This window comes from Dermacentor albipictus, chromosome 5, assembly GCF_038994185.2.
Source record: "Dermacentor albipictus isolate Rhodes 1998 colony chromosome 5, USDA_Dalb.pri_finalv2, whole genome shotgun sequence".
NCBI lineage: Eukaryota > Metazoa > Arthropoda > Arachnida > Ixodida > Ixodidae > Dermacentor > Dermacentor albipictus.
The window spans coordinates 8,312,352-8,337,030 of NC_091825.1; the positions used below are offsets into that span (position 1 = coordinate 8,312,352).

The window sequence follows — 24,679 nt, forward strand, 5'->3', positions numbered from 1 at the left end:
TAAACGTTGCCAGGTTCAGATTCCAATGGCGGCCTGTCCGGATCCAGGGATTCTTAGCATCCTCTGCTGCGTCACAGGTCTGACCGCCGCCGTGGTCAGTTGCTTCGCGGCTGCTGGGGACTGAAGGGGCCGGGGTTTGATTGTTGTATTCATTTAGGAGGTTGTGGCCAAGTACTGCACCGGGGTGGTCAATCCTGCTCTGGTGAAAGAGTGCGTTACCGGTTCTGTTCACCGGGATCAGGCCGCACTCCAGGCCTGTTTATGCAACTTTATCAACACGCGGATTTTCTTTTTTTATCCGGTGGAAAATTGCGCGGCACCGGGACTCGAACCACGGTCCTCTTGCACGCGAGGCGGATACTCTACCTATTCGCCATCGGAGTTGTACTTGTCGGATAAGGTTTCACAACATTGGTAATGACACCAGACTCCATGGAGTTGAGCAAGTGGCACAGTGGTTACCCATACGTAGACAACTCCCAGAGGAGTTTCTGCATAAATGTTTTTGTGAACATATGTCAACTGGCCCTAAAACGTACGTTGCCAATACCTGACTGTTTCTGCAATATCATTATTGGAAAATATAAACACATCGTCTAACGAACAGTTACACGGGTGCCAAGTTTCTTTCGAAATTATTGAGTTACCGATTATGCCGGCAAAAATGTCATGCTAAGAAACACTGCGATGCCAACAACTAGTCATCGTGTCGAACCGCTCCCATGGAAAATACTAAAGTAAGAGCCAGAACTGCACACCCTGATCATTTGCTCTTTTATTCCGCAGGTCTGGATATCGCGTCCAGTAACGCACCAGAGGCGGCTGAAGAACAGACGCTGTTTTCGGAGTAACACTTCCTCCTACGCACCTGGATGGTCCGGTGTATCCTTCCAAGGAGATCACCCCAAGTGAGGCACAAGCGGTCGTTGACTTTCCTGCGGTTCAGCGTGCGTCCAGGCACGAAGGTGAAGAGCCGTACTGCGCACTCCTTCACAAAAGTACCTGCGGTGGAGGGCGCGAGTTACTGTTGGGCTTAACATATACCTTTCAGGTGAGTGCCTTTCTTAAAAGAAGTTGAAATAAACCAGCTGTAACTGCATTTGTTGCTCCATTTACCAGATACCGTCAGTTTAGAGATAACCCGGCACTTTCATCCCTATGTGCTCTGCCTGTAGTGTATCAGGCTAGAAGCTTGGGCGAGTTGGTCACAGGTCATAAGGGCGCTACTGCATAGTACGCGAATGTAGGAAAAAAGGACGGTCTCCTTGCAATGCTCTGTCCTTTGTCAGGCTCTTCGTGCTGCGGCTGCTTGACCTGCATTTTTAACGCGAAACCGTTAAGGAGTTCGTGTCGCAGAAAAGCCGTGCCGTCGGCATCGGTGGCGTTGGCCGTGAGAGAAAAATTTTGGAAGGCTATGAAAAAATAACATGAACTGGCAAGATGGGCTGGATGGGGATCGAACCAGGGTCTCCCGAGTCTGAGACGGAGACGCTACGACTCAGACACAAGTTTTTTTATTATTACCGGCTTTGCAAAAGAAAGTACAATGTGAATATTACATGGTCATAAAGAACAACTAGTCAATGCCGGACCAGTGTGTTGTGATAAAAACGATGTAGGCTAGTCACTTTGTCCAAAGCGCTTAGCCAATCAGGACGATCACTCTCTGCACAGAAAAATTCGCGCATATATAGCACACTTTCAATGGGAGTATTCATGTGCTGGCGCCTGAAAAATGCGCTCATGTCTAATATCTATACGCGTTCGCTACACCCTATGCATGCACAGGAGCATTAACAGATCGACAGGCACTCCCTCTGTTTCCGCGCATGGCAGGAAGCGTATCACGAAAGCACTTAACAGCAAATCCTTTTTACAGCTGCGTTCAGAATATCCCACAGAACACTGTGTCATGGCAGTCCAGAAAGATATGCTCAATCGTCTCCGCTTTTTTGCATATAAAGCAATTCACAGACCAAGGTAAAAAAATGCCTTCGCTTTGCAACCACAGTTTCACTGGGACAGTGCCTGTATGTAGTTGAAGAAAGAAAGATTTGACAGAAGCTCTTACCGGCATTCGTTTAACTCTCTTAAGAACATCTCGTTCTGAACCGAAACCAAATGCTGCACGATAGAACGGTACAGGCAAGAACACATCAACAAGATCTTTATACAACTTCGATGGCTCAAAGCGGGACAAAAGTGCCTCTAGGGAATGGGGTGTTGCCTTTGAAACGTGCCGTAGAAAGTTATACTGTGGTGTACATCAGCAATTATGAGCATGTAAATTACAGAAGTCACACTTACACGAGTAGCGAAGTAAGTTTCCACTACATCTCTTCTGCGCTCTGCGTACACGCAGAGCCATCTTGCGGCAAACACAGAAGACCGCCTCGTCGCAATGTACGGCGCTGCCCCGACACGTGGCGCACCACTCACCCGCTTCTCCCCTCTATCTCGTTTGAGCGCATTGGGGCCGTGCGGGGGGCCGGCGCGAGGATGCTCCAATACCCTTGCGTTTAATAAGTTTTGTCGCTATCTGCCCTTGCAACTTCCAGGGTACGTCACTCGAACCCTCGTGTGTGTTTAGGCGACGCCGTGCCTCTTTCCGCTCACAGCGCGATTCCTTGTTGCACCGTCCGATGCGGGGCGCCTCTGACGTGATCGCTGCGCTGTAGCGCGTCTGGTGGGAAAGCGTCCCTTGCGATGTTTGCCGTGCTGCTGGCGAGGAGTATGCGTCTGCGTCTTGCTCCCAAGCGAGATAGAGGACGATCCCATCGAGGCGTCAGCCCCATTATCGCGTCCGCCTTCATGGCGCATTGTGGCCCGGCTGTCCGTGCCGATCACGACGTTAGGCTCGCGTAGATCGTTTGAGGGGGCGGTGCGAACGGGGTGTGATAACGCTATCGCGTTCCACTCTTGGAGGTGAAGCTTAAGCGTCCTCCAATTTTTCATGTATCCGATACTTCCAACACTCCCCCAAGCATAGGTCAGTGTGATCACACCGCGAGAAGAGGTGGGCAAAATTCTTTTGCTCATTATTTCTTTTGGTCCCTCACCCTTTCCGCGCAATGGCCGCCCTCACCTCGCCTTCACGTTGAAAATTTTTACGGTCCACCTGCGCCCTCGTCACCACCTATAAGAAGTTGTACACTATGTCTTAAGCTGAAAAGGCAACCATTCTTCTCTTACGTTTTCTACAATTTAAAATAAACCATTTCTCTACCCACGAGCTTAACTTACAACCATGATTTGCCAGTGTCGTTCCTGTCGTGAAAGCGTGACACACGGCTGTGCTTTTCGGCGTTTGACCGTATGTCGGCAAAACAAACAAGGTTCCCTCGGACTCAGACTCACAAATTATATTTATGGTTTAGAGCTCACTCAGACTCACCTAAATTCTACTCAGCCGGGTAACACGGACTCAGACTCACCAGAGCTACACTCAGCCAGGCTCACTCAGATTCAAACTTACAGATTTTATACTCAGGTGGGCCACTCGGACTCAGACTGACTAAATTCTACTCATCCGTGCTCAATCAAACCAAGATTCACGAAAATACTAATAATTACTAATAAAACGACTAATAATAACAAACGTTAATAATTCAGAACACCGTATGCACGAGAGTCACTAACATACACGAAATTTCGCTATTTTTTGTTCGTCATGATGTGTTGTAAGAACCAAATTATTATGGCGCTTGACCTTGGCAGTGCGGATTTATTTTGCCTAAAGATAAAATGTGCAAAAGAGATCTTCAAAAATACGCAAACTCTTATTTGTTTGTACATGCGTGCATTCGAGAGGTGGGCACACGCCTTTATTTATGCGGCGCATATTCATTTTTGGCTTGTACTAAATGAAGACTTGCCTCATAACATTCCTTCCTGGAACGTTGCGAAAAGAAACTTGACTATACATAATGCCATTTATCTAGGACTAACTATAGAACCGCAGGAGGTCCAGTTCGCGGTTATGCATTTTGAAGTGTCGCACATAGCGCAACGCGAAGAGTGAGAGAGAAAACATTTATTTAGACCATCGAGGTCGTTGCTCTTGAGGTCGAGTGGGTGGGGTCCTCATTCCAGGACTCCACTGGCCGTGGCTGCTCGACGTACTTGCTGGACGAGAGCTTCTTTTCCCGCCAGGGTATCGCCGGTCAGCTGTACCTCCCACCGCTCAAATGACGTGCTTGGCGTCTTTAAGTGTTGAGCTTTGCCCTCGCACCCCCACGAGATGTGAAAGTGTAGGGCGTGTGTCGCCGCACCAGGGGCATATGCCACGATGTATATGGGGGTACAGTTTGCTGTATCCGTGTAGGTTTGGGAGTGTGTTGGTCTGAATAAGCCTGAGAGCTACTGCCTCTTCAGTGCTGAATTTCGTGTGAGGGGGAGGATAAATCCTGTGGTTGAGTCGCTGGATCTCGAGTCGGTCGCAGTAATTCGATGGCAAGAGCATGAGACGATTGGTTTCGCCTCGTTTAGTTGATTAGCACTCGAGCTAAGGCGTTCGCCCTTTCATTCCCCTACAGTCCAGCGTGGCCCGGCGTCCACGTGATTTGATGAAATTCTTGCAGCCTTGGGTCTAGAATCTGAGCCGGCAGCAGCGGTGTTCGTCCGTTGATAAAGTTACGGCAGGTCTGCTGCGAGTCGGCAACGACGTGAACTTCCCTGCCTACCCTGTCTTGTTGCTTTATTACTAGCGCCACAGCTGGGGTCTCTGCCCTTACGGAGGCCGCGAGGGTCAAGGAGTTGTCTCTCCCGTTCACAGCGGCCACCGCGAAGAGGCCCCCTACAGGGTACGCCGCTACGCCCACATACGTTACGTACGAGTCACCCTTGAATTGTCGGCGCTGTCTGTCGATGCGAGCCTTGCGTCGTCCTTCATGGGGTTCATGACTCATGTGCTTCGGTATGGGGTTAGCCGTGATCTTGCCTCTGACCTCGGGTGGGAGTGATCGTTGCCCACCGAGGGCACAGAGTTCCGTTGCCGTTCCGGTCCGGTGGAGGATGGCTCTGCCCACCGCCGTGTTCTGTAATCTGGTTTTTTGCGAAGTCATAACTGCGTCCGACAGCTCAGCAAGGGTGTTGTGAATCCCGAGGGCTGCTAACTTCTCCTTTTAGGTGGCGACAGGGAGACTCAAGGCCGTTTTGTACGCGCCTCTGATGATGGCATCGACTTGTTCTTGGTCGCGTTTGTTTAGCGAGTGGCAGTGATACGGCATGCTATACGTCACTTTACTGATCACCAGAGCCTGGACGAGGCGAAGCGTGTCCTGTTCTCGCGTGCCCTTGCGGCTTCTTGTTATTCGTTTGATCATATGCGAGATCTGATTGGTAGCAGACCTTAGTGTTCGGATGGTGTGGGAGGCTTTCAGGTTGCTCTGGATCCAAAAATCCAGAATCCTAGTCTTATTGCTTTCCGTGATCTTCTGGCCCTCTAGATAGAGGTTGATAGGGCCGGGGGACTTGTAGATTCCTCCTCCGTGCACCCGCATCACCTCGGACTTCTGGGGTGCGCAACGCATCCCGCTCGCTGCCTGAAATCTCTCCACGGCCGTCGCGGCCTCCTGAAGGGTCGCGTCTTTTCGCGCGAGGGAGCCCTTGGTGGCGCAGAGCCTGATGTCGTCTGCGTACAGGGCGTAACCTAGGTCCGGGATCTTCCGCAGCTCTTTGGTCAGCGTTAGCATCGCAACGTTGAAGAGAATCAGGGAGACTATCGCCCCTCGCCGCGTTCCTTTGTTCGGCACGTCGATCACATCCGATCGAGTCTGGCCTATTTCGATGGTTGCCCTCCGGCCCATCAGGAACAATTTGACGTAAATAGAGATGCGCTCCCCGCATCTGATGTCGTTCAGCCCCTTGAGAATGGCCTCGTGAGAGATATTATCGAAGGCCCCTTTCAGGTCGAGTGCGAGCAGGAGGTGTTCTCCTCCCTTCGGGATGCCCTTGAGAACTTCTTCCCTTAAGATTAGGAAAGGATCTTGCGCAGTAAGTCCCAACCTGAAGCCAAGCATAGTGGGCGGGAAGAGGTCACTGTCCTGTATGAAATGTTGGAAGCGGATTTTGATGACCCTCTCGTACAGCTTGCCGAGGCACGAAGTCAGCGAGATGGGACGCAGGGCGTCGATCGCAGGCTTCTTGCCGGGTTTCGGAATGGTCACGATTTCCGCGTGTTACCACTCGTTCGGTACGTGGCCCTTGCTCCAGAGTTCCTCATTTAGGTATTAGGTCAAGTCCTGAATGTGCATCGGACTCAGGTTTCTAATTATGGCATTGGTGATTTTGTCAGCTCCGGGAGCAGTGTTGCGTTTTGAGGCTCGTAGCGCGGCATACACCTCTTCCTCCGTGATCGGAGCGTTCAGGTCTAGTCTTGTTGCTTCTTCGTATTTTAGGAGGCAGGGTTGCATGGGGTCGCTACCCAGGTATCTGGTATTTAGTATGCCTATGAGATCCTGGTCGTTTCCGGGGAAGTTGTGAGCGATATCTAGAAGCGTCCGTATGGTTGTCGATTTCGCCTTGTCCGGCTCGATCAGGCAACGTAGGATGGCCCACGTCTGCGCCGTACTCAGGGTACCCTTGAGCGAGGTGCAAAACTGTACCCAATTTTTCTGCGTCAGGACGTTCACGTAATTTCTGGCTTCGTCTGTCATACGGTCGATTCGTAGACATAGTTTCTGGTTTAACCGCCGTCGCTTCCACCGTTTGAAGAGGCCCTCACGGGCTTCCCACAGCTGTAGGAGCCGGCGGTTGACTTCGGGCGTCTCGACTGTGCGCTGGATGGTTTTGGTGGTTTGGATGTGGGCGTCCCAGAGGCAGCGAGGCACAATAGGCAGCCAGGCACTGGAAGTAGTAAGGGAATACATCTACCTATGGCAGGTAGTGATGGCAGATCCGGATCATGAGACAGAAATAATCAGAAGAATAAGAATGGGCTGGGGTGCATTTGGCAGGCATTCTCAGATCATGAACAGCAGGTTGCCATTATCCCTGAAGAGGAAAGTGTATAATAGCTGCGTCTTACCAGTACTCACCTACGGGGCAGAAACCTGGAGGCTTACGAAAAGGGTTCTACTGAAATTGAGGACGACGCAACGAGCTATGGAAAGAAGAATGATAGGTGTAACGTTAAGGGATAAGAAAAGAGCAGAGTGGGTGAGGGAACAAACGCGAGTGAATGACATCTTAGTTGAAATCAAGAAAAAGAAATGGGCATGGGCAGGACATGTAATGAGGAGGGAGGATAACCGATGGTCATTAAGGGTTACGGACTGGATCCCAAGGGAAGGGAAGCGTAGCAGGGGGCGGCAGAAAGTTAGGTGGGCGGATGAGATTAAGAAGTTTGCAGGGACGGCATGGCCACAATTAGTACATGACCGGGGTTGTAGGAAAAATATGGGAGAGGCCTTTGCCCTGCAGTGGGCGTAACCAGGCTGATGATGATGATGATGATGAATCCTTAAAAAACAGAGCCAATCGTTTCATTACACGAAACTACAGCCCCCTTTCGAGCGTAACACAGATGAAACTTGATATCGCTCTTGAACCATTATATATTCGTCGTTCAAACGCTTTTGTGCTTATTTCATAAATATCGCCACTGCACCAGGGAATCGGCATTACCTGTCAAAGCGCCGTCACGCATTTGGAGCCGTTTACGTAATCAGTACAACATCAAGCGCATACACGGAAGAACACAAGCCTTCAATTCTTCAGCCTTTCCAGGTGCCATCGTTCTTTGGATGGATCTTCCCGACAGGTATTGCATTCATATGCAAGCATCAATCATTCTATGATCAGCTGCGCGAATACTTTCAAGTGACACCGTGACGTTAAACCATCTCTTGCATAAATTATCGCACTTTTTGGCGACTGTGTTTTTGTAAACCCCTGCTTTACTTTTTTTTCTTTAGTCCTGTATCCGAAAATTGTGCTGTATTTATATACTGCAATTATTTTGTGTACTTAGCACTTATGTTTGTTTGCTGCTTTTTAGTGCTAGCCCTGTGCAAGGCTTTCCTTTCCGTTTTTGACCTATATATATTGCATTTCTGATAATATCCTTGTTCGTCCCCCTTACACAATGCCCTCTGGAGTCCTGTAAGGTATTGTAAATAAATAAAATAAAATAATATAGCAGAGCTATCCACTTTTTTATGTTTATTTGTATTTACGTTTATCTCGTGCCCACTGTAATTATGGCTTCATGGTTGCTATCATGGACGCCTATGGGCTCTGTGAGGGTCCGAGAGGTGCTCTTGGCGAACGTTAGGTTTATGCACGACCGATGGCACTTCGTGGAGACGTTGGTCTTGGTGTAACATTGAAGGCCGAACCTTTCTAACAGAAACGCTACTTTCCCTCTTGAGGAAAAATGTCGACGTTAAGGTCGCCTGCAATGATGATGGGACTGGGGTTGACCGGGTGGATCCACCCAAATGTGTCGTTCCTAAAGTTTTCAGGGTTCCTCTTTGACGTTCCGTGCTGAACGTATACGGTGGCGACGATGTAGGCACGTTCCACGGCAAGGCCCGTCGTCGGTAAGGCATCGGGCGCAACGGCGGCGCTGTCGTTCGTGGCGTAGAGGGCAACGCCGCCCGCTCGGGTAACGACGCACCTGTCGCACACGACGCGAATGTAGCCATCCACCTGAAACATGGCGTCCCTCCAGGCCCCGGACGGGCACAGGGAGGCATGTCTCTGAGCACGGCGTCGTGGACGATATCCGTGGCGCGAAGACGCAGCGAGCTCACGTTCAACGCGGCGAGCGCGAGCGAACGCCGCTCGAGGAGCCGAGCAGCGCACGCCTTGGTTGCAGTAGGAAGATGGTCTGTGGCTGTACTCGTCCTGTAGGTCAAGATGCAAGTTTTCTTTGGCATGGTATAACAGGCGTTCACCCTTGGCGTTGGCAACGTAGAGATGGTTAACGTCGGTACAGAGACTCAACGCCACGTACGCTAGCTTCTGTGGGAGCCTCCTGTCGTACTCGTACACCACGTCAGGGTAGGTAACCCCCTAAGAGGTGGAACCTGGCGTTCGCACCCTTGAACAGATGGACGTTGACCCAATGGCGCCGAAGTCGCTGGGCAGAATTCTCCGCCTCGCGATATGGGTCGTATTGCCTGGCGACCTGCATACGCTTGGCGTTTTTCGCACGAGCTTCGTCGGCATTCTGTGCCGTTCGCTGCCGCCGCGCACATTCCGGTTCTGCCCCCGCCATTGCTCATCGTGCGCGCGCTGTTCTCCCTCAGTTCGGGCGACACGTCGCCAAACCATCGGAAAGGTGAAACGGAACTGAGATTTACTACGTCGTTCACCTATGTAATCATGCCCCCTACAGCCTCATACGCCAGTAAACGCGGCCCAGATGATGATAGTTTTCGCACACGCACGTGACAAAACGCTGTACACTAGCCTAAGACAGCTCCGCAAAAGATACTCATGGGGAATAGAGCCGCCCCATCTGATGCGAAAGCAATAATGGTTATCCGCTGAGCGCATGGAATGGAGAAAGTGCAACGAGGCTGCCACTAATACCTACCGCGTAACATAGTGTTTGAGAAAGCCCAATAACCGTGCAGGGCTCCTGAAGACACATTGCGCAGATTCGCTCTGGAGAAAATGTCGTCTGGTGAGATCGTGTAGTACGGTGGCATGCCGACGCTAGTTGCTCGGCGCTGGCTGCGTATTCGCATTTTATTTCCGTCGCTCAAAGTCCGCCAAGAGTATGCGCTCGAAAGCTACATCGAGACGTTCAATCGAACTACGAGAGTAATGCTGAAAGTTCGCCTGACCTCATTCGTCTCGAAGGACTTTATTTCCATCATTCTTACCCAACTTTTGTCTAAAATTCCCGGTACTGGTCACGTGAAACTTGCTGTTCTATGGCGAAATAAAAAAAAAGATAGTCGAGGCAAGGCAAATTTCTACCAATTTACGCCTGGAAACGCCGATGAATCAGACATGTCCTTGTCCGAATACAAGATTTTTTTTTACGTCCTGTCACTTCTTACATCGTCTGGTTCTTCAGCACATAGCACAATGGCGAACAAATGCGAAAAGCAAAATGAGAGTCCCTGTATGTTCTGTTCTTTAATATTCCACCAAGCTGATACAGGGATTAAACGTACAAAAAAGAAAGCCAGAGTGCATTTACACAATGCAAACAAGGGAAGGAAGAAGAAGCAGAAGAGAGCGGACGTTCGTCCCCGCGTCGGTTCTGTCTTTTCCGAATGATTCCGCAGGCAATTTGGGACGGATCGCGCATTCAAGCACATCATCCGATTCGTAAAGTTAACAGGAAATGGTGGGTCCCTTTGGACGAGGTGGGCCACGATTTTTTTACTTTCAACACCTTTTCTGTGCATCGCGCGTGGACGCCACGATGGGCCTAACGCCACGTAGGTCTAGCGAGCCCGCCAAGCCGGCATGGCTGATACACGTAGGGACGACAAACTCTGCTCGGAGACGGAAGATGACAAAAGAATGTGGGTTCACAGGTGATCACTAACCGAAGATCACGATCTACGAAAAGGACCTGGGGAGCTGGTGGAGCTGCCGATTTGACCCAAGAATTACAAGAAATAAAGATCGCCGACAAAAGTGCCGCCGGGGCCGACAAACTCAAGCGCCGGATTGTAAAGGCGTCGAGGATGCCGCAACTGCCGGAGGAGCACAAAAAAAATGATCGTTAGGCCTCGGGGTGGCCTCAACCTGAACAAGGTCAGCACTGCAGCTATTGCAGAAGCGGTCGTCGAGGCGGCTGGACTCACAGCAGACCAGGCGAAGGAAGATTTCTGTCCCAACTTCACACAGAATATCGTGGTGGTTAGTAAACCGGACTGCGATCATGACGAAAAGTATCTGAGAATGAAGTCAATAGTATTATGGTCATGGAGATGGAATATGAAGTGAGCGCTTATGAAACGGCCCCCCACTCTATATGCAAGGGAGTTAGAAGAGCGAACCTCAATGAGAGTCAAAGTATGATCACGAAATATGCTGTGCATGAATACAACCCAACAGCGTTGGCTGCACAGCGTACCAAAGCTACGGGCTCGGTTACTGTGCTTTTCGACGGATTCAGGGTGCCCAATTTCACAATATTTGGGTCAACCCTCGTGAGGTGCTATCTGTAAATAAAGCAATTTAACGTATGGTTTAACGTACGTTACGTATGTTAACATATGTACCGCATGTAATGTATGTCACCCATGTAAAGTATGAAACGTACATTACGAATGTTACATATATATGGGCGTAGAATCGGCGCTACTTTGCTTGCGTCGCTTACGCAATTTTCATTCCTGCTGCAGATCCTTACCTGTCGAGCCTCCTGTCAACGTTTTTGTGATCTTCAGCCAGCCAGCGAAAACGAGCCTGCGTCACCGAATGCAACGGACTGGACTGGCTTCCGCATTTCTGAGGAAGACATTACAGGTAAAGAAAGCAACAATACGGAATTTTACACTAAAGCCCTCTACGAGTGGTGTCCTCTGCCAGCCAGCCAACCATGGACTAACACCAAGGATTACTTGTCTACTTAAGGACCGGCACATCAGTCTGCACTTGGGGCGTGGAAGCGGCACTACTATGCTTGCGTCGCTTACGCAATATTCGTTCCTGCTGCAGGTGATTACCTGTCAAGCCTCCTTTCAACGTTTTTGTGATCTTCAGCCAGCCAGCGAAAATGAGCCTGCGTCACCGAATGCAACGGACTGGACTGGTTTCCGCATTTCTGAGGAAGACATTACAGATAAAGAAAGCAACAATATGGACTTTTACACTAAAGCCCTCTACGAGTGGTGTCCTCTGCCAGCCAGCCAACCATGGACTAACACCGAGGATTACTTGTGTACTTAAGAACCGGCACATCAGTCTGCACTTGGGGCGTGGAAGCGGCGCTACTATGCTTGCGTCGCTTACGCAATATTCGTTCCTGCTGCAGGTGATTACCTGTCAAGCCTCCTGTCAACGTTTTTGTGATCTTCAGCCAGCCAGCGAAAATGAGCCTGCGTCACCGAATGCAACGGACTGGACTGGTTTCCGCATTTCTGAGGAAGACATTACAGATAAAGAAAGCAACAATATGGACTTTTACACTAAAGCCCTCTACGAGTGGTGTCCTCTGCCAGCCAGCCAACCATGGACTAACACCGAGGATTACTTGTGTACTTAAGAACCGGCACATCAGTCTGCACTTGGGGCGTGGAAGCGGCGCTACTATGCTTGCGTCGCTTACGCAATATTCGTTCCTGCTGCAGGTGATTACCTGTCAAGCCTCCTGTCAACGTTTTTGTGATCTTCAGCCAGCCAGCGAAAATGAGCCTGCGTCGCCGAATGCAACGGACTGGACTGGTTTCCGCATTTCTGAGGAAGACATTACAGATAAAGAAAGCAACAATATGGACTTTTACACTAAAGCCCTCTACGAGTGGTGTCCTCTGCCAGCCAGCCAACCATGGACTAACACCGAGGATTACTTGTGTACTTAAGAACCGGCACATCAGTCTGCACTTGGGGCGTGGAAGCGGCGCTACTATGCTTGCGTCGCTTACGCAATATTCGTTCCTGCTGCAGGTGATTACCTGTCAAGCCTCCTTTCAACGTTTTTGTGATCTTCAGCCAGCCAGCGAAAATGAGCCTGCGTCACCGAATGCAACGGACTGGACTGGTTTCCGCATTTCTGAGGAAGACATTACAGATAAAGAAAGCAACAATATGGACTTTTACACTAAAGCCCTCTACGAGTGGTGTCCTCTGCCAGCCAGCCAACCATGGACTAACACCGAGGATTACTTGTGTACTTAAGAACCGGCACATCAGTCTGCACTTGGGGCGTGGAAGCGGCGCTACTATGCTTGCGTCGCTTACGCAATATTCGTTCCTGCTGCAGGTGATTACCTGTCAAGCCTCCTGTCAACGTTTTTGTGATCTTCAGCCAGCCAGCGAAAATGAGCCTGCGTCACCGAATGCAACGGACTGGACTGGTTTCCGCATTTCTGAGGAAGACATTACAGATAAAGAAAGCAACAATATGGACTTTTACACTAAAGCCCTCTACGAGTGGTGTCCTCTGCCAGCCAGCCAACCATGGACTAACACCGAGGATTACTTTGTACTTAAGAACCGGCACATCAGTCTGCACTTGGGGCGTGGAAGCGGCGCTACTATGCTTGCGTCGCTTACGCAATATTCGTTCCTGCTGCAGGTGATTACCTGTCAAGCCTCCTTTCAACGTTTTTGTGATCTTCAGCCAGCCAGCGAAAATGAGCCTGCGTCACCGAATGCAACGGACTGGACTGGTTTCCGCATTTCTGAGGAAGACATTACAGATAAAGAAAGCAACAATATGGACTTTTACACTAAAGCCCTCTACGAGTGGTGTCCTCTGCCAGCCAGCCAACCATGGACTAACACCGAGGATTACTTGTGTACTTAAGAACCGGCACATCAGTCTGCACTTGGGGCGTGGAAGCGGCGCTACTATGCTTGCGTCGCTTACGCAATATTCGTTCCTGCTGCAGGTGATTACCTGTCAAGCCTCCTTTCAACGTTTTTGTGATCTTCAGCCAGCCAGCGAAAATGAGCCTGCGTCACCGAATGCAACGGACTGGAGTGGTTTCCGCATTTCTGAGGAAGACATTACAGATAAAGAAAGCAACAATATGGACTTTTACACTAAAGCCCTCTACGAGTGGTGTCCTCTGCCAGCCAGCCAACCATGGACTAACACCGAGGATTACTTGTGTACTTAAGAACCGGCACATCAGTCTGCACTTGGGGCGTGGAAGCGGCGCTACTATGCTTGCGTCGCTTACGCAATATTCGTTCCTGCTGCAGGTGATTACCTGTCAAGCCTCCTGTCAACGTTTTTGTGATCTTCAGCCAGCCAGCGAAAATGAGCCTGCGTCACCGAATGCAACGGACTGGACTGGTTTCCGCATTTCTGAGGAAGACATTACAGATAAAGAAAGCAACAATATGGACTTTTACACTAAAGCCCTCTACGAGTGGTGTCCTCTGCCAGCCAGCCAACCATGGACTAACACCGAGGATTACTTGTGTACTTAAGAACCGGCACATCAGTCTGCACTTGGGGCGTGGAAGCGGCGCTACTATGCTTGCGTCGCTTACGCAATATTCGTTCCTGCTGCAGGTGATTACCTGTCAAGCCTCCTGTCAACGTTTTTGTGATCTTCAGCCAGCCAGCGAAAATGAGCCTGCGTCACCGAATGCAACGGACTGGACTGGTTTCCGCATTTCTGAGGAAGACATTACAGATAAAGAAAGCAACAATATGGACTTTTACACTAAAGCCCTCTACGAGTGGTGTCCTCTGCCAGCCAGCCAACCATGGACTAACACCGAGGATTACTTGTGTACTTAAGAACCGGCACATCAGTCTGCACTTGGGGCGTGGAAGCGGCGCTACTATGCTTGCGTCGCTTACGCAATATTCGTTCCTGCTGCAGGTGATTACCTGTCAAGCATCCTTTCAACGTTTTTGTGATCTTCAGCCAGCCAGCGAAAATGAGCCTGCGTCACCGAATGCAACGGACTGGACTGGTTTCCGCATTTCTGAGGAAGACACTACAGATAAAGAAAGCAACAATATGGACTTTTACACTAAAGCCCTCTACGAGTGGTGTCCTCTGCCAGCCAGCCAACCATGGACTAACACCGAGGATTACTTGTGTACTTAAGAACCGGCACATCAGTCTGCACTTGGGGCGTGGGAGCGGCGCTACTATGCTTGCGTCGCTTACGCAATATTCGTTCCTGCTGCAGGTGATTACCTGTCAAGCCTCCTGTCAACGTTTTTATGATCTTCAGCCAGCCAGCGAAAATGAGCCTGCGTCGCCGGATGCAACGGCCTCGATCACTTCGATAACTCAGTCGTCGCGATAACTGCATGTGATTTTGTCACTTGCCGCTATCCCTAAAAGTTTTGAAGATTGCAAATGCTGCCAGAACCATGGTATGTTCAAGAAGATGTGGGGCGAGAGGACTGGCTTTTTCGACTGACGTCGAGATACACAGTGCGCTTGCCTAGTCCGTCGTCAATCGCGTCGGCGCAGCGTCGCGACAACTACCTGGCGAGAGTATGTCATATAGGCAGAATGTGCACCTAAGTTAGAATTCAGTTACCGTGGAGGATTTGTTGTTACATCCAACGAATGACTAACGACTGTCGTGTTTTCGCGGCGACGCGAGATGGCTGACAAATTATCTCCTTTGAAAGGCCTTCGTTGCTGCTCGCTGGACGGATCACATGGTTTGTTCACCAGCCCACGATGCGGACCATGCTTAACGTGAGTTTTGTGTGTTTGAATTTATTCAGTTTGGCAGTCTACTGTGTACGGAACGTTGTTGAATTAAGGAGTCACAAAACAGAAGGTGTCATTTTGCTGGTGGCATGCTTTCGTTATAAATCAGCCGCGCGCTTGACGGTGTCTGGCCCACAGGTAATCCGGGACTACTGAAGTTACGTACAGTGCCAGTGCTAGTCAGAAACTTTGCAGCACGCATTCAGCTGCATGCTTCAAGAGGTCAGTTGGGCGCGTTATCTTCAACTTACTGAATATATATCAAAACGTTTATTTAAAAGAAAAAAAATGCAGAAAGCGAGTGGGTGGAGCCCCTAGTCCAGGGCCCCACTGGCTTGAGCGGTCCGCCGTGCTTGGTCGAGAAGCGCTAGTTGCATCTCCCGATCCTCGCTGGCGAGCCAAGTCTCAACTTACTGAAAACGCATAGATAACGATCCGAAATTATCCTACACAGTTACAATTACCAACAGGCTGAAATCACTTTTGAGTGATGAATTGATAACACCGTCAGAATACAAATTTCTTAAACCAAGCAACTAAACTGCCGGGCGTTTCTACCACCTTCCAAAAATTCATAAAATTCCATCCGCTGAACTGTACACTGCTATTATCACAGGTCGCCCAATGCTATCAAACAACAACACCCCGACAGAGAGCTTCTCCACATTCTTTAACCACTGCCTTTAACCACTACCTTTAACCACTACAGCACCAACTTGCCCAAGAAGAAGTCCTTTTGCCAAAAGCACTTCCGTCATTTGTACAGGATACGCCCCACCTGCTGAGAATTATAGAGGACAATAATACTAAAGGCACACTACCCCACAACAAACACAATTCTCGCAACACTAGACCTCATGGCGCTGTACACCAACATTCCAATCCCTGATGGTTTATCTTCGATAAAACAAACGCTGTCTAAGCACAATACACAACACTCTACTGAAGTCTACTTGCCTCTCCTTGAATTATTTCTAACACATAATTACATCGAATTTGAGGAGCGTTACTACCTACAGATACATGGTACAAGCATGGGTACGCCTTTTGCACCAACCTACGCGAACATATTTATGGGGATTCTAGAAACAGATTTCCTATCGCGCTGCACTGACAAGCCCCACACATACCTACGATACGTAGACGACGTACTCATAATATGGGGACATGGTCAAGACAGTCTAGATAAATATGAAGCATTTCTAAACTCTTTCCACCCAACATTAAAATTCACATCAGAATCCTCAACTGAGCGCATAACCTTTCTGGACACAACAATATACATTGACAATGGGGAGCTAAAGACAACGCTGTATAGGAAACCTTTCGACAAACAACAATACCTAGAATGTACCAGCCACCATCACAGACATTGCAAACAAGGTATCTTTAAAGGCCAAGCCACACGACTAGGTTGCATTTGCGTTGAATACCAAGACTACATAGATAGACTCGATCACTTCAAAGAAACCCTATCAAACAGGAACCACCCAAACAGTGACCTTCAAACAGCCTACGCCACTGCTACAAAACTTGATCGAGCTGAGGTCCTCAAGCCCCGCCCAAGGATCACAAGAGCAACAACGCCTCTTCTTACTACTAAATTCTCAAACGCACTCCCAAACGTGAATAAAATCCTCAGTAAATACTACCCAATTCTCACCAGCAACGAGAAACAAGATTTTTCCCGACCCTGCCAGAGTAGCCTAAATACGCAACACTAATTTTAAATATGTTCTTGTGCACGCCAAACTAAAGACAACGAGGAAGTTGGAAACCAGTCCCTGCGGCCGCCCCAGGTGCTTTACATGCAAGCATATTCATTCTACTACTACGGTAATAAAGTACAGCGTCGAATTAAGCACACAAGGTAACTTCGGCTTTCACCTGCACATCAACAAGTAGTCTACTGTTTAGAATGCACCGCTTGTAGCAAACAATACATAGGCGAGACTGGACAACAAATTCATACAAGACTCAACGGTCACCGTGCAGACACAAAACACAATTTACCTAAAGCAGTAGTCAGCCACTTTAATGAACATGATCATATATTTGACGAAGCAAGGCTCGATATACTACAAACAAATTTCCGTTCCCCTCGCGAAAGGAAATATACAGAATCATACCTCATACACAAGTTTAATTGCCTACGCCCGACGGGAACTAATTTGGCACGTAGCAACTTAGAATCTTTAAAAGCGGTAACTTAAATATGAAATTCTCATATCATCAACCAAGATACAAAACACATTATGCCACCAGCTAACCTTAATCCTTAACCTCACCTACTCTTCCATTGAGAAAATTTTTTTCCTGCCTACTACTCAATTTTATATACTCTTTCAGGTTTTTACGTTTGTATCAACTGTACGACACCCTTCTCCCATGTACACCTGCCCCCACCCGCTTCTGCGAACGTAACCTTCCAATTTGTTATTCGGGTTTCGGTCCCCCCCCCTCTCTTTTCCTTTTTTTACATATTTTTTGAAACACCCTCACCAACACATTCTGGAGTCAATATGGCTTTTTCGACGCCTCAACATAGGGTATCTTCATTTCTGGATGCCCCCGTAACGACACCTACGTTGAGCGACTGGGGCAGTGCCCCTTGAAAGACCATGCCGCTGCCTTTCAATCACCCCATACATTGCACGGCAGACTCCTTGTCGCCATCTTAACTACTTCAAATTTACTCGACGTATTGCTGCTATGCTACACAAGTGGGCATGGCGAAAGCCGTGTGGGCCGTACTTGAGTGGGCACGGCGAAAGCGCAGGGTGCACATCGCTGACTATGCGTCTCGTTGTTCTTGTACAGGCTTTGTTCCTGTCATCCGCCAGCTTCCTTACTGCGCCTTCAGTCAAGCCGTGTACAACAGCGACATCGACATGCGACATCGACGGTGAAGCTGCATACGTCCCTTCATACACGCATGATGCAGCGATTACAAGTCACGGGATCCTCGTTACAAGTCACGGAATCCTCGTTTAAAAAACAAACTAGAAGTTCAATGGGAAGGACTGGTTGACATAATTCAGAAATTATCTGAAACAAACTACGTAATCACGGTACCGGGATAACGAAGGACACCACCAAGTGTACCATAGCAATCTACTTAAAACCTACCGGCAGAGGGAAGCCATTGTGAACATGTCCCTTAACCAACCTGAGGAGATGCCTGTCGACTTTCCAGAGCTAACAGCAGTGACGGTGGCAACAGGCATTCACAAGAAGATTGACAAGTTAGAAGAACAGGCGGAGTTGAGTCCCAATCAAAGGGCCGAACTGAGGGGAACGCGTGCTTGGATTTAAAGACGTATCATCAGACACACCGGGCACGACCACTGCGATCGTTCACGATATTGAGTTGACCTCGTCGGACCCAGTTCGTTCGAAAGCTTATCGCGTTTCGCCTCGTCAACGTGAAGTCATGACCGCTGGAATAAACAAGATGTTGGAGCTAGGTGTAATCGAGTCAGGAAAGAGTGATTATACCTCGCCTCTTATCTTAGTTGAGGTCCTAGGAAAGGAGCTGCGACCATGTATCGACTACCGCAGGCTCAATTTAATCACGAAAGACCAGACTTATCCAATACCGCATATCGAGGAAAGGCTTGAGAAAGTCAGCAGTGCTAATTTCATCTCTACGCTCGATTTAATCAGAGGGTATTGGCAGGTTCCATTGACCGAGAGGGCAAGCAGGCTTGCGGCGTTTATTGCACCGATGGGAACCTTTCGTCCGAAAGTCCTGAGCTTTGGATTGAAGAATGCGCCATATTGCTTCTTTAGCCTTGTGGACCAGGTGCTACGACGAATTTGCACTTCCGTATCTCGATGACATCACAATCTTTTCTTCATCATGGGCCGACCATATGCAACACCTGCCAACCGTGCTGTGTCGTCTGCGAGAGGCCAACTTAACTGTTAAGGCTCCCAAGTGCCAATTAGGGCGCGCGGAGGTAGCTTATCTAGGTCATGTAATAGGGCAAGGTCATCGTCGGCCTTCAGAGGTTAAACTGACCTCAATAGACAACTTCCCGCAACCACGCACCAAGCGGGACATCAGATTATTCCTTGGCTTGGCAGGTTATTACCAAAGACATGTCCCGCGGTATTCCGAGATTACGAGTCCTTTAACGGATGCTCTTCGAAAAACAGAACCACAAACGGTAAAGTGGGATGCCGCAAAAGAAAAGACCTTTAGTATGCTGAAGAACGCACAAACGAGTCAGCCAGTGTTGAACGCGCCCGACTGCTCTAAGCCATTCATTCTTCAGTGTGACGCCAGCGACAGGGGTATGGGGGTGGTGCTCTGTCAAAAGAGAGATGACGAGAACGAACACCCTGCACTGTACGCCAGTACAAAGCTTTCAGCTATCAGAAAAGGAATGCGCCTGCGTAGTATGGGTGGTGCAGAAGCTACCTTGCTATATCGCTGGTTCAAGGTTCACCGTATAGATTGATAGAATAAACTATACTTTCCAACGGATAAGGTGGTCTACCCACCCCTCGACACGCAGGTCAGGGGGTGAGTACCGCCGCCTCAGATGCAGGCTGGGAGGTCTTGGGTCCCAGCAGCCGCTTCAGCCAGTTGGACGAGCCGGAGCTGGAGCTCAGAGTCCGAGCTGCGCAGCAGGGTCTCCCAGGTGTCTTTACTACCTATTTTGTGCGTTCCGCCGGGAGAGTACGGGCATTCCCTTATTATGTGGTCGAGGGACCCTCTCGCCCCACAAAGATTACATCTATCGCTCCTGGCCTCGGCGAACATGTGCTTCGCCATAACCGGGTGCGGATACGTTTAAGTTTGTAGTCGTCTCCACGCGACTGCTTGTCTGTTGTTTAATTTTGGGTCTGGCGGGGATACCAGTCTACGAGCCAATCTATAATGCTGCGTGATCTGCCTATATTTTAGCATGCGCTCTCCGCTCCCTCGGTCATCGAGGGGCCCCGTAGCGGCTCGGCGGTAGAGATCTCGAGCCAGCTCGTGGGCCGCCTCGTTGCCGGGGACGGCTTCGTGCGCCGGAGTCCAAAGTATTTGAATTTTTCTATCTAACTTTCTCTGGCCTAGGATTCTGGCCGCTAAGGGCGAGATTTATTTATTTATTGAATACTGCGGACACGTGGTCCAAGCAGGGAGGGCGACATATGGTACATACAAAGAAAATCAGATTGGCAAAACAAACAGAACAATGAAAAACAAGATTTGGAAGTAGATTCAATTTATACAATTCCATTCGGTTACAGTTCGAGGAAAAAAAGAAAACTTATATGTGTTTGTTCTTGCAAAGTAAGGGGTTAATGCATCATGCCTGCGGTGGCGTGTAGTTCTGGTCGAAAACTGCGATAAATGTTCAGATGAGTCAAGGGATAAATTGTTAGTGTGAAGTAGTTTTAGGAACTCAAGTCTCTGTTTTTTTTCTTTTAAGTTCGAGTGGTTCAAGGTTGTTAATTTTCATAAGTTCGGTGGGGGAATCACATCTGGAAAATTTGTTAAATATCAATCTGACCGCTTTTCTCTGAATTCTCTCAAGACTATTGATATTAGTTTTTGTGTATGAATCCCAAACTATGCAAGCATATTCGAGCTTAGGTCTAATTAGGGAGCTGTAGCATAGCATTTTAACGTTAGGTGGGGCTTTCTTAAGTTTGTGTCTCAGCAGGCATAGTTTTCTGAAGGCTGAAGCGCAAGTGTTAGTTATGTGATTGATAGTGAATTGTTAAGGGTCACTCCTAGGTATTTATAGCTAGTGACTTCACGAAGAGGTGATGGACCCAACTTATATGTGTAAAGCAGGGGTGATTTCTTATGTGTCATTCGCAGTAGTACGCTTTTGTCTGTGTTTATTGTCATTCCCCAGCACTCGCACCATGCAAGAGTGTTATTTAGACTACAACATAAACTAGTTTGATCATGGAGAGAAACAATATCTTTAAAGAGCACACAGTCATCGGCAAATAATCGAATCTGTACACCACCTTCAACCGTGTTAACAATATCATTAATATATAGAACAAAAAGAAGAGGACCGAGCACACTGCCCTGGGGAACACCCGATGTGACCGGAAGGCAGCCCGATTTTTCGCCATTTATCTCAACGAATTGTGTCCGGTTAGACAAATAACCCGAAATCCAAGAGATAAACAACTGAGGGATTCCTGCATTTTCAAGTTTTAGGAATAATTTATCATGAGGGACCGTATCGAATGCCCTACGGAAGTCAAGGAAAATTATGTCTGTTTGTCCGTTCTTGTCAAGGGTTGATGCAAACGAATGAACTAATTTCATTAAAACTGATGGTAGCGCTAAAAAGGAACGGACACACTTTAGCGCTACCATCAGTTTTAAAGAATGCATCACCAAATAGCCCAGCACCAAGTTTTATTGAATGAACTACAGTGACCAGCTGTGTGACAGTCGAATACCCTCGTCTGAACCCGTGCTGGAAATTAGTTAAAATTGAATGTTTTTCTAGATATGTGATTATGCTTTTTGCTATGATATGTTCTAGATATGTTCGATGAGTTTGCAGCATGATGACGCCAAAGAAATAGGACGGTAATTATCTACAAGTAGACGGTCTCCCTTTTTATGAATTGGTGCTATTGTTCTCCAGTCATTCGGTAACTCAGACGACAATAATGAAGCACGGAATATTATAACAAGAAACTTTGATAAGGTTACAGCATATCTACGGAGAAACAAATTAGGGATATTATTATCAGGCCCACTTGAACATTTCGGAGATCCTTCCCTTGCTAAAATTTTGTATGGCAGTTTTGCTGTCACTGATCACAAATTTCGCGTCCGTTACAGCACAAGCTGATGCGATTGCAATTTCCTCGGCAACGTCTATGTTGCGCCCGCGCAGAGTGACAGTGGTCACGGGAATACCCCAGCCGCTGACGGCCGTTGCCACCGTAAAACTGCCGCTACCTCCCGCCACGTCTACATAGGCCACCTCATGTTTCGAAATATTACCGAATTTTTAATCTAATTTTTGCTTCGGCTCGTTTATGCCTCCTGTCTTTGCAATGTTCCGGGTGCATGTTTTTTGGCGCGGGGGGGATAGTCAGATTTTCTCTCACTTCCCGATCTACTTCCACCTTTTGGGTGGGGCCTCTGTCCGGATTTATTCCAACTTTGGCGAATATGGCTCTTCCTGTCCTCGTGGTGCTAAGTCTCTCAATTTGAGAGGTTCGTACCGCTTCCGCCAGTTCTGCCCATGTGTTGTGCACTCCTAGAGCCATCACTCTCTCTGTGGATGTACACATGGGCAGTACCAGCGCTCCTTTTACGCATTTCCTCATTAGAGAATCAATCTTTCCTCTTTCCACCGCTTTCAAATCGAGATATGGCGTTGCATAGCTCACCCGGCTGAATATGTACGCCTGTATTAGTTAAATTAAATTTTTTCTCCTTTAGCTCTCGGCCTTTGCTGGCCACCCGCCTAATTAGGCTCAGGGTCTGTATTGCGTGATTCTGCAGCCTCTTGGTGGTCTCGCCTTTGTGTCAGGGTGACTGGAGAATCAGGCCCAAGATTCTAATTTGCTCGACTATTGGTACCTCCTTACCCGCCACTTTAATTCTGATCTCCGACGGTGCCTTGCACCTTAAGTGTTTCGGATTGTATATCAACAATTCTGATTTCTGCGGCGAGCATGCTAGGCATTTCTCGGCCGCGTAATCGACTATGATGTCAGTGGCGGCCTGGAACAGGCTTTCGACGGCTGAATCACTTCCCCGGTTGACCCAGAAGGTGATATCATCCGCATATATACTAAATTTTAATCCCTCGAGCTTTGCCAATTGCTCGGGGAGTTCTCTTATAGCCACGTTGAAGAGTAGGGTAGACAGCACTGATCCCTGGTGCGTACCCTTACTCCCAAGCTCAATTGTGTTCACCATAGAGACTGACCACTGCCCCCTCACATGGCTGCAGTCCATGTCAACGAAAAACGGTCGTCTTTTGCGCTGGAGCTTGGCTCTTCAACAGTACACCTTCGATATTCGCTACCAGAAGGGTAAGCTTAACAGCAATGCCGATGGTTTGAGTCGTTGCCCCTAGAGTAACGAAAGCCCCATGCTCATCCGGGTCTCCGTGGCATTTTTACGTTCGTTCATTCGTTTTTCCGAATTCATACGTTTTTCGAAGTGAAGCCGATTGTTAGCTGATTCTAATAACCACGTCTTAACGCTTTCAAGAAATGGCTGTTTTTTGTGTTCAGGGGGGGAGGACGCGCGTAGGGAATGGGAAAGGTGTAGCGGGTTTTCTTTTCTTGAAAGCCGGGTGTGTATTGGGGGAGAGTTGCCTTGTGCTCGCTGCTTTGTGGTTGTGGGTCCGGCACTGTTCTGGGGTGATTGGTTGCCCACGCAGGAGAGGAAAAGTTGCGAGACCTGCTTGCAAGACCAATTTCACCGGGCCGGACCAGGGAGAAAAGTCACAACAGCGCCACGAGGACTGATGACCACTCCCAGGAATCTACGTGCTACGAACTGAGGGTTCGTCACCACTAAGGGGAATTCTGCTACCGAAACGCCGATCCCTCGTACAGCGGCTGTTCGCCCCTACACCTCTGGTTCTTCCTCCCCCGCCGGAGACGTTGTTAGAGTTGGCGTTTGGAACCACGTGTTGAAAGGAATTTCCACCGACCATCTCACCCTGCCTCGTCGAAATGAGGCGTGGCTTCGCCTGCTATTGTTGGCGTCCCGCTCCACGTGCAGAAAGAACTTTCTCTCACCCGACCTTCTTCCACCAGGCATCGTCGAAATGAAGCGTGACTTTCTAATTCGCCTTGACCGTTTCGAGTGTCTGCCTGTCTGCCGGAAGCCCCGCGGTGTACAGGCCTCTTTTGTGTGTGTATGTGCGTGTGGGTGTGCGAGTTTAGAGAGACCCTTTTCTCGAATTGGACCTAGAGGAGAACTTCCACGAAACCGCAACGCGCAGAGGAAGCGGACAGGCGTCTACAATTCCAGGAGGCGGGACGATAGCAGGCTCGGTATAACCGAATAGCAGGCTCGATATAACCAGAGGAGGAGGGACATTCTTTCCGTGCCGTTCACGTGACGTCGACGGAAGCAAGATCTCGCGCACTATTGTAGAGAGCCTATTTACGGGGCTCCAAAATGTACTTTTGGACACTTCATGCTCCTTTCATTTTCTTTCATCTGCCTTTGAATAAATCGTGCAAGTTTCGCACTAGAAATTGTCTCGCCCTTGCTTGATCGCCATGGTCTACCGGATGGCTGCAGCCCGCAGACAACGCCACGCTACCCGATAAGTAACGTCGGTCGAGCTTCTATAGGCAGGCGCCGCTACAACTCGGCAGCAGTATGATACGCTACC

General features: G+C 48.9%; 1 protein-coding gene across 1 annotated transcript in view; it reads right to left on the bottom strand.

The window, feature by feature from the left end:
- Positions 1-24,679, bottom strand: part of LOC139059839 (hydroxylysine kinase) — a 345,249-nt gene that overhangs the window by 57,577 nt on the left and 262,993 nt on the right. The window contains exon 6 of the mRNA XM_070538251.1: positions 869-1,002. Within this exon, the coding sequence (XP_070394352.1) occupies positions 869-1,002 (134 nt within the window). The remainder of the gene's footprint in view (positions 1-868; positions 1,003-24,679) is intronic.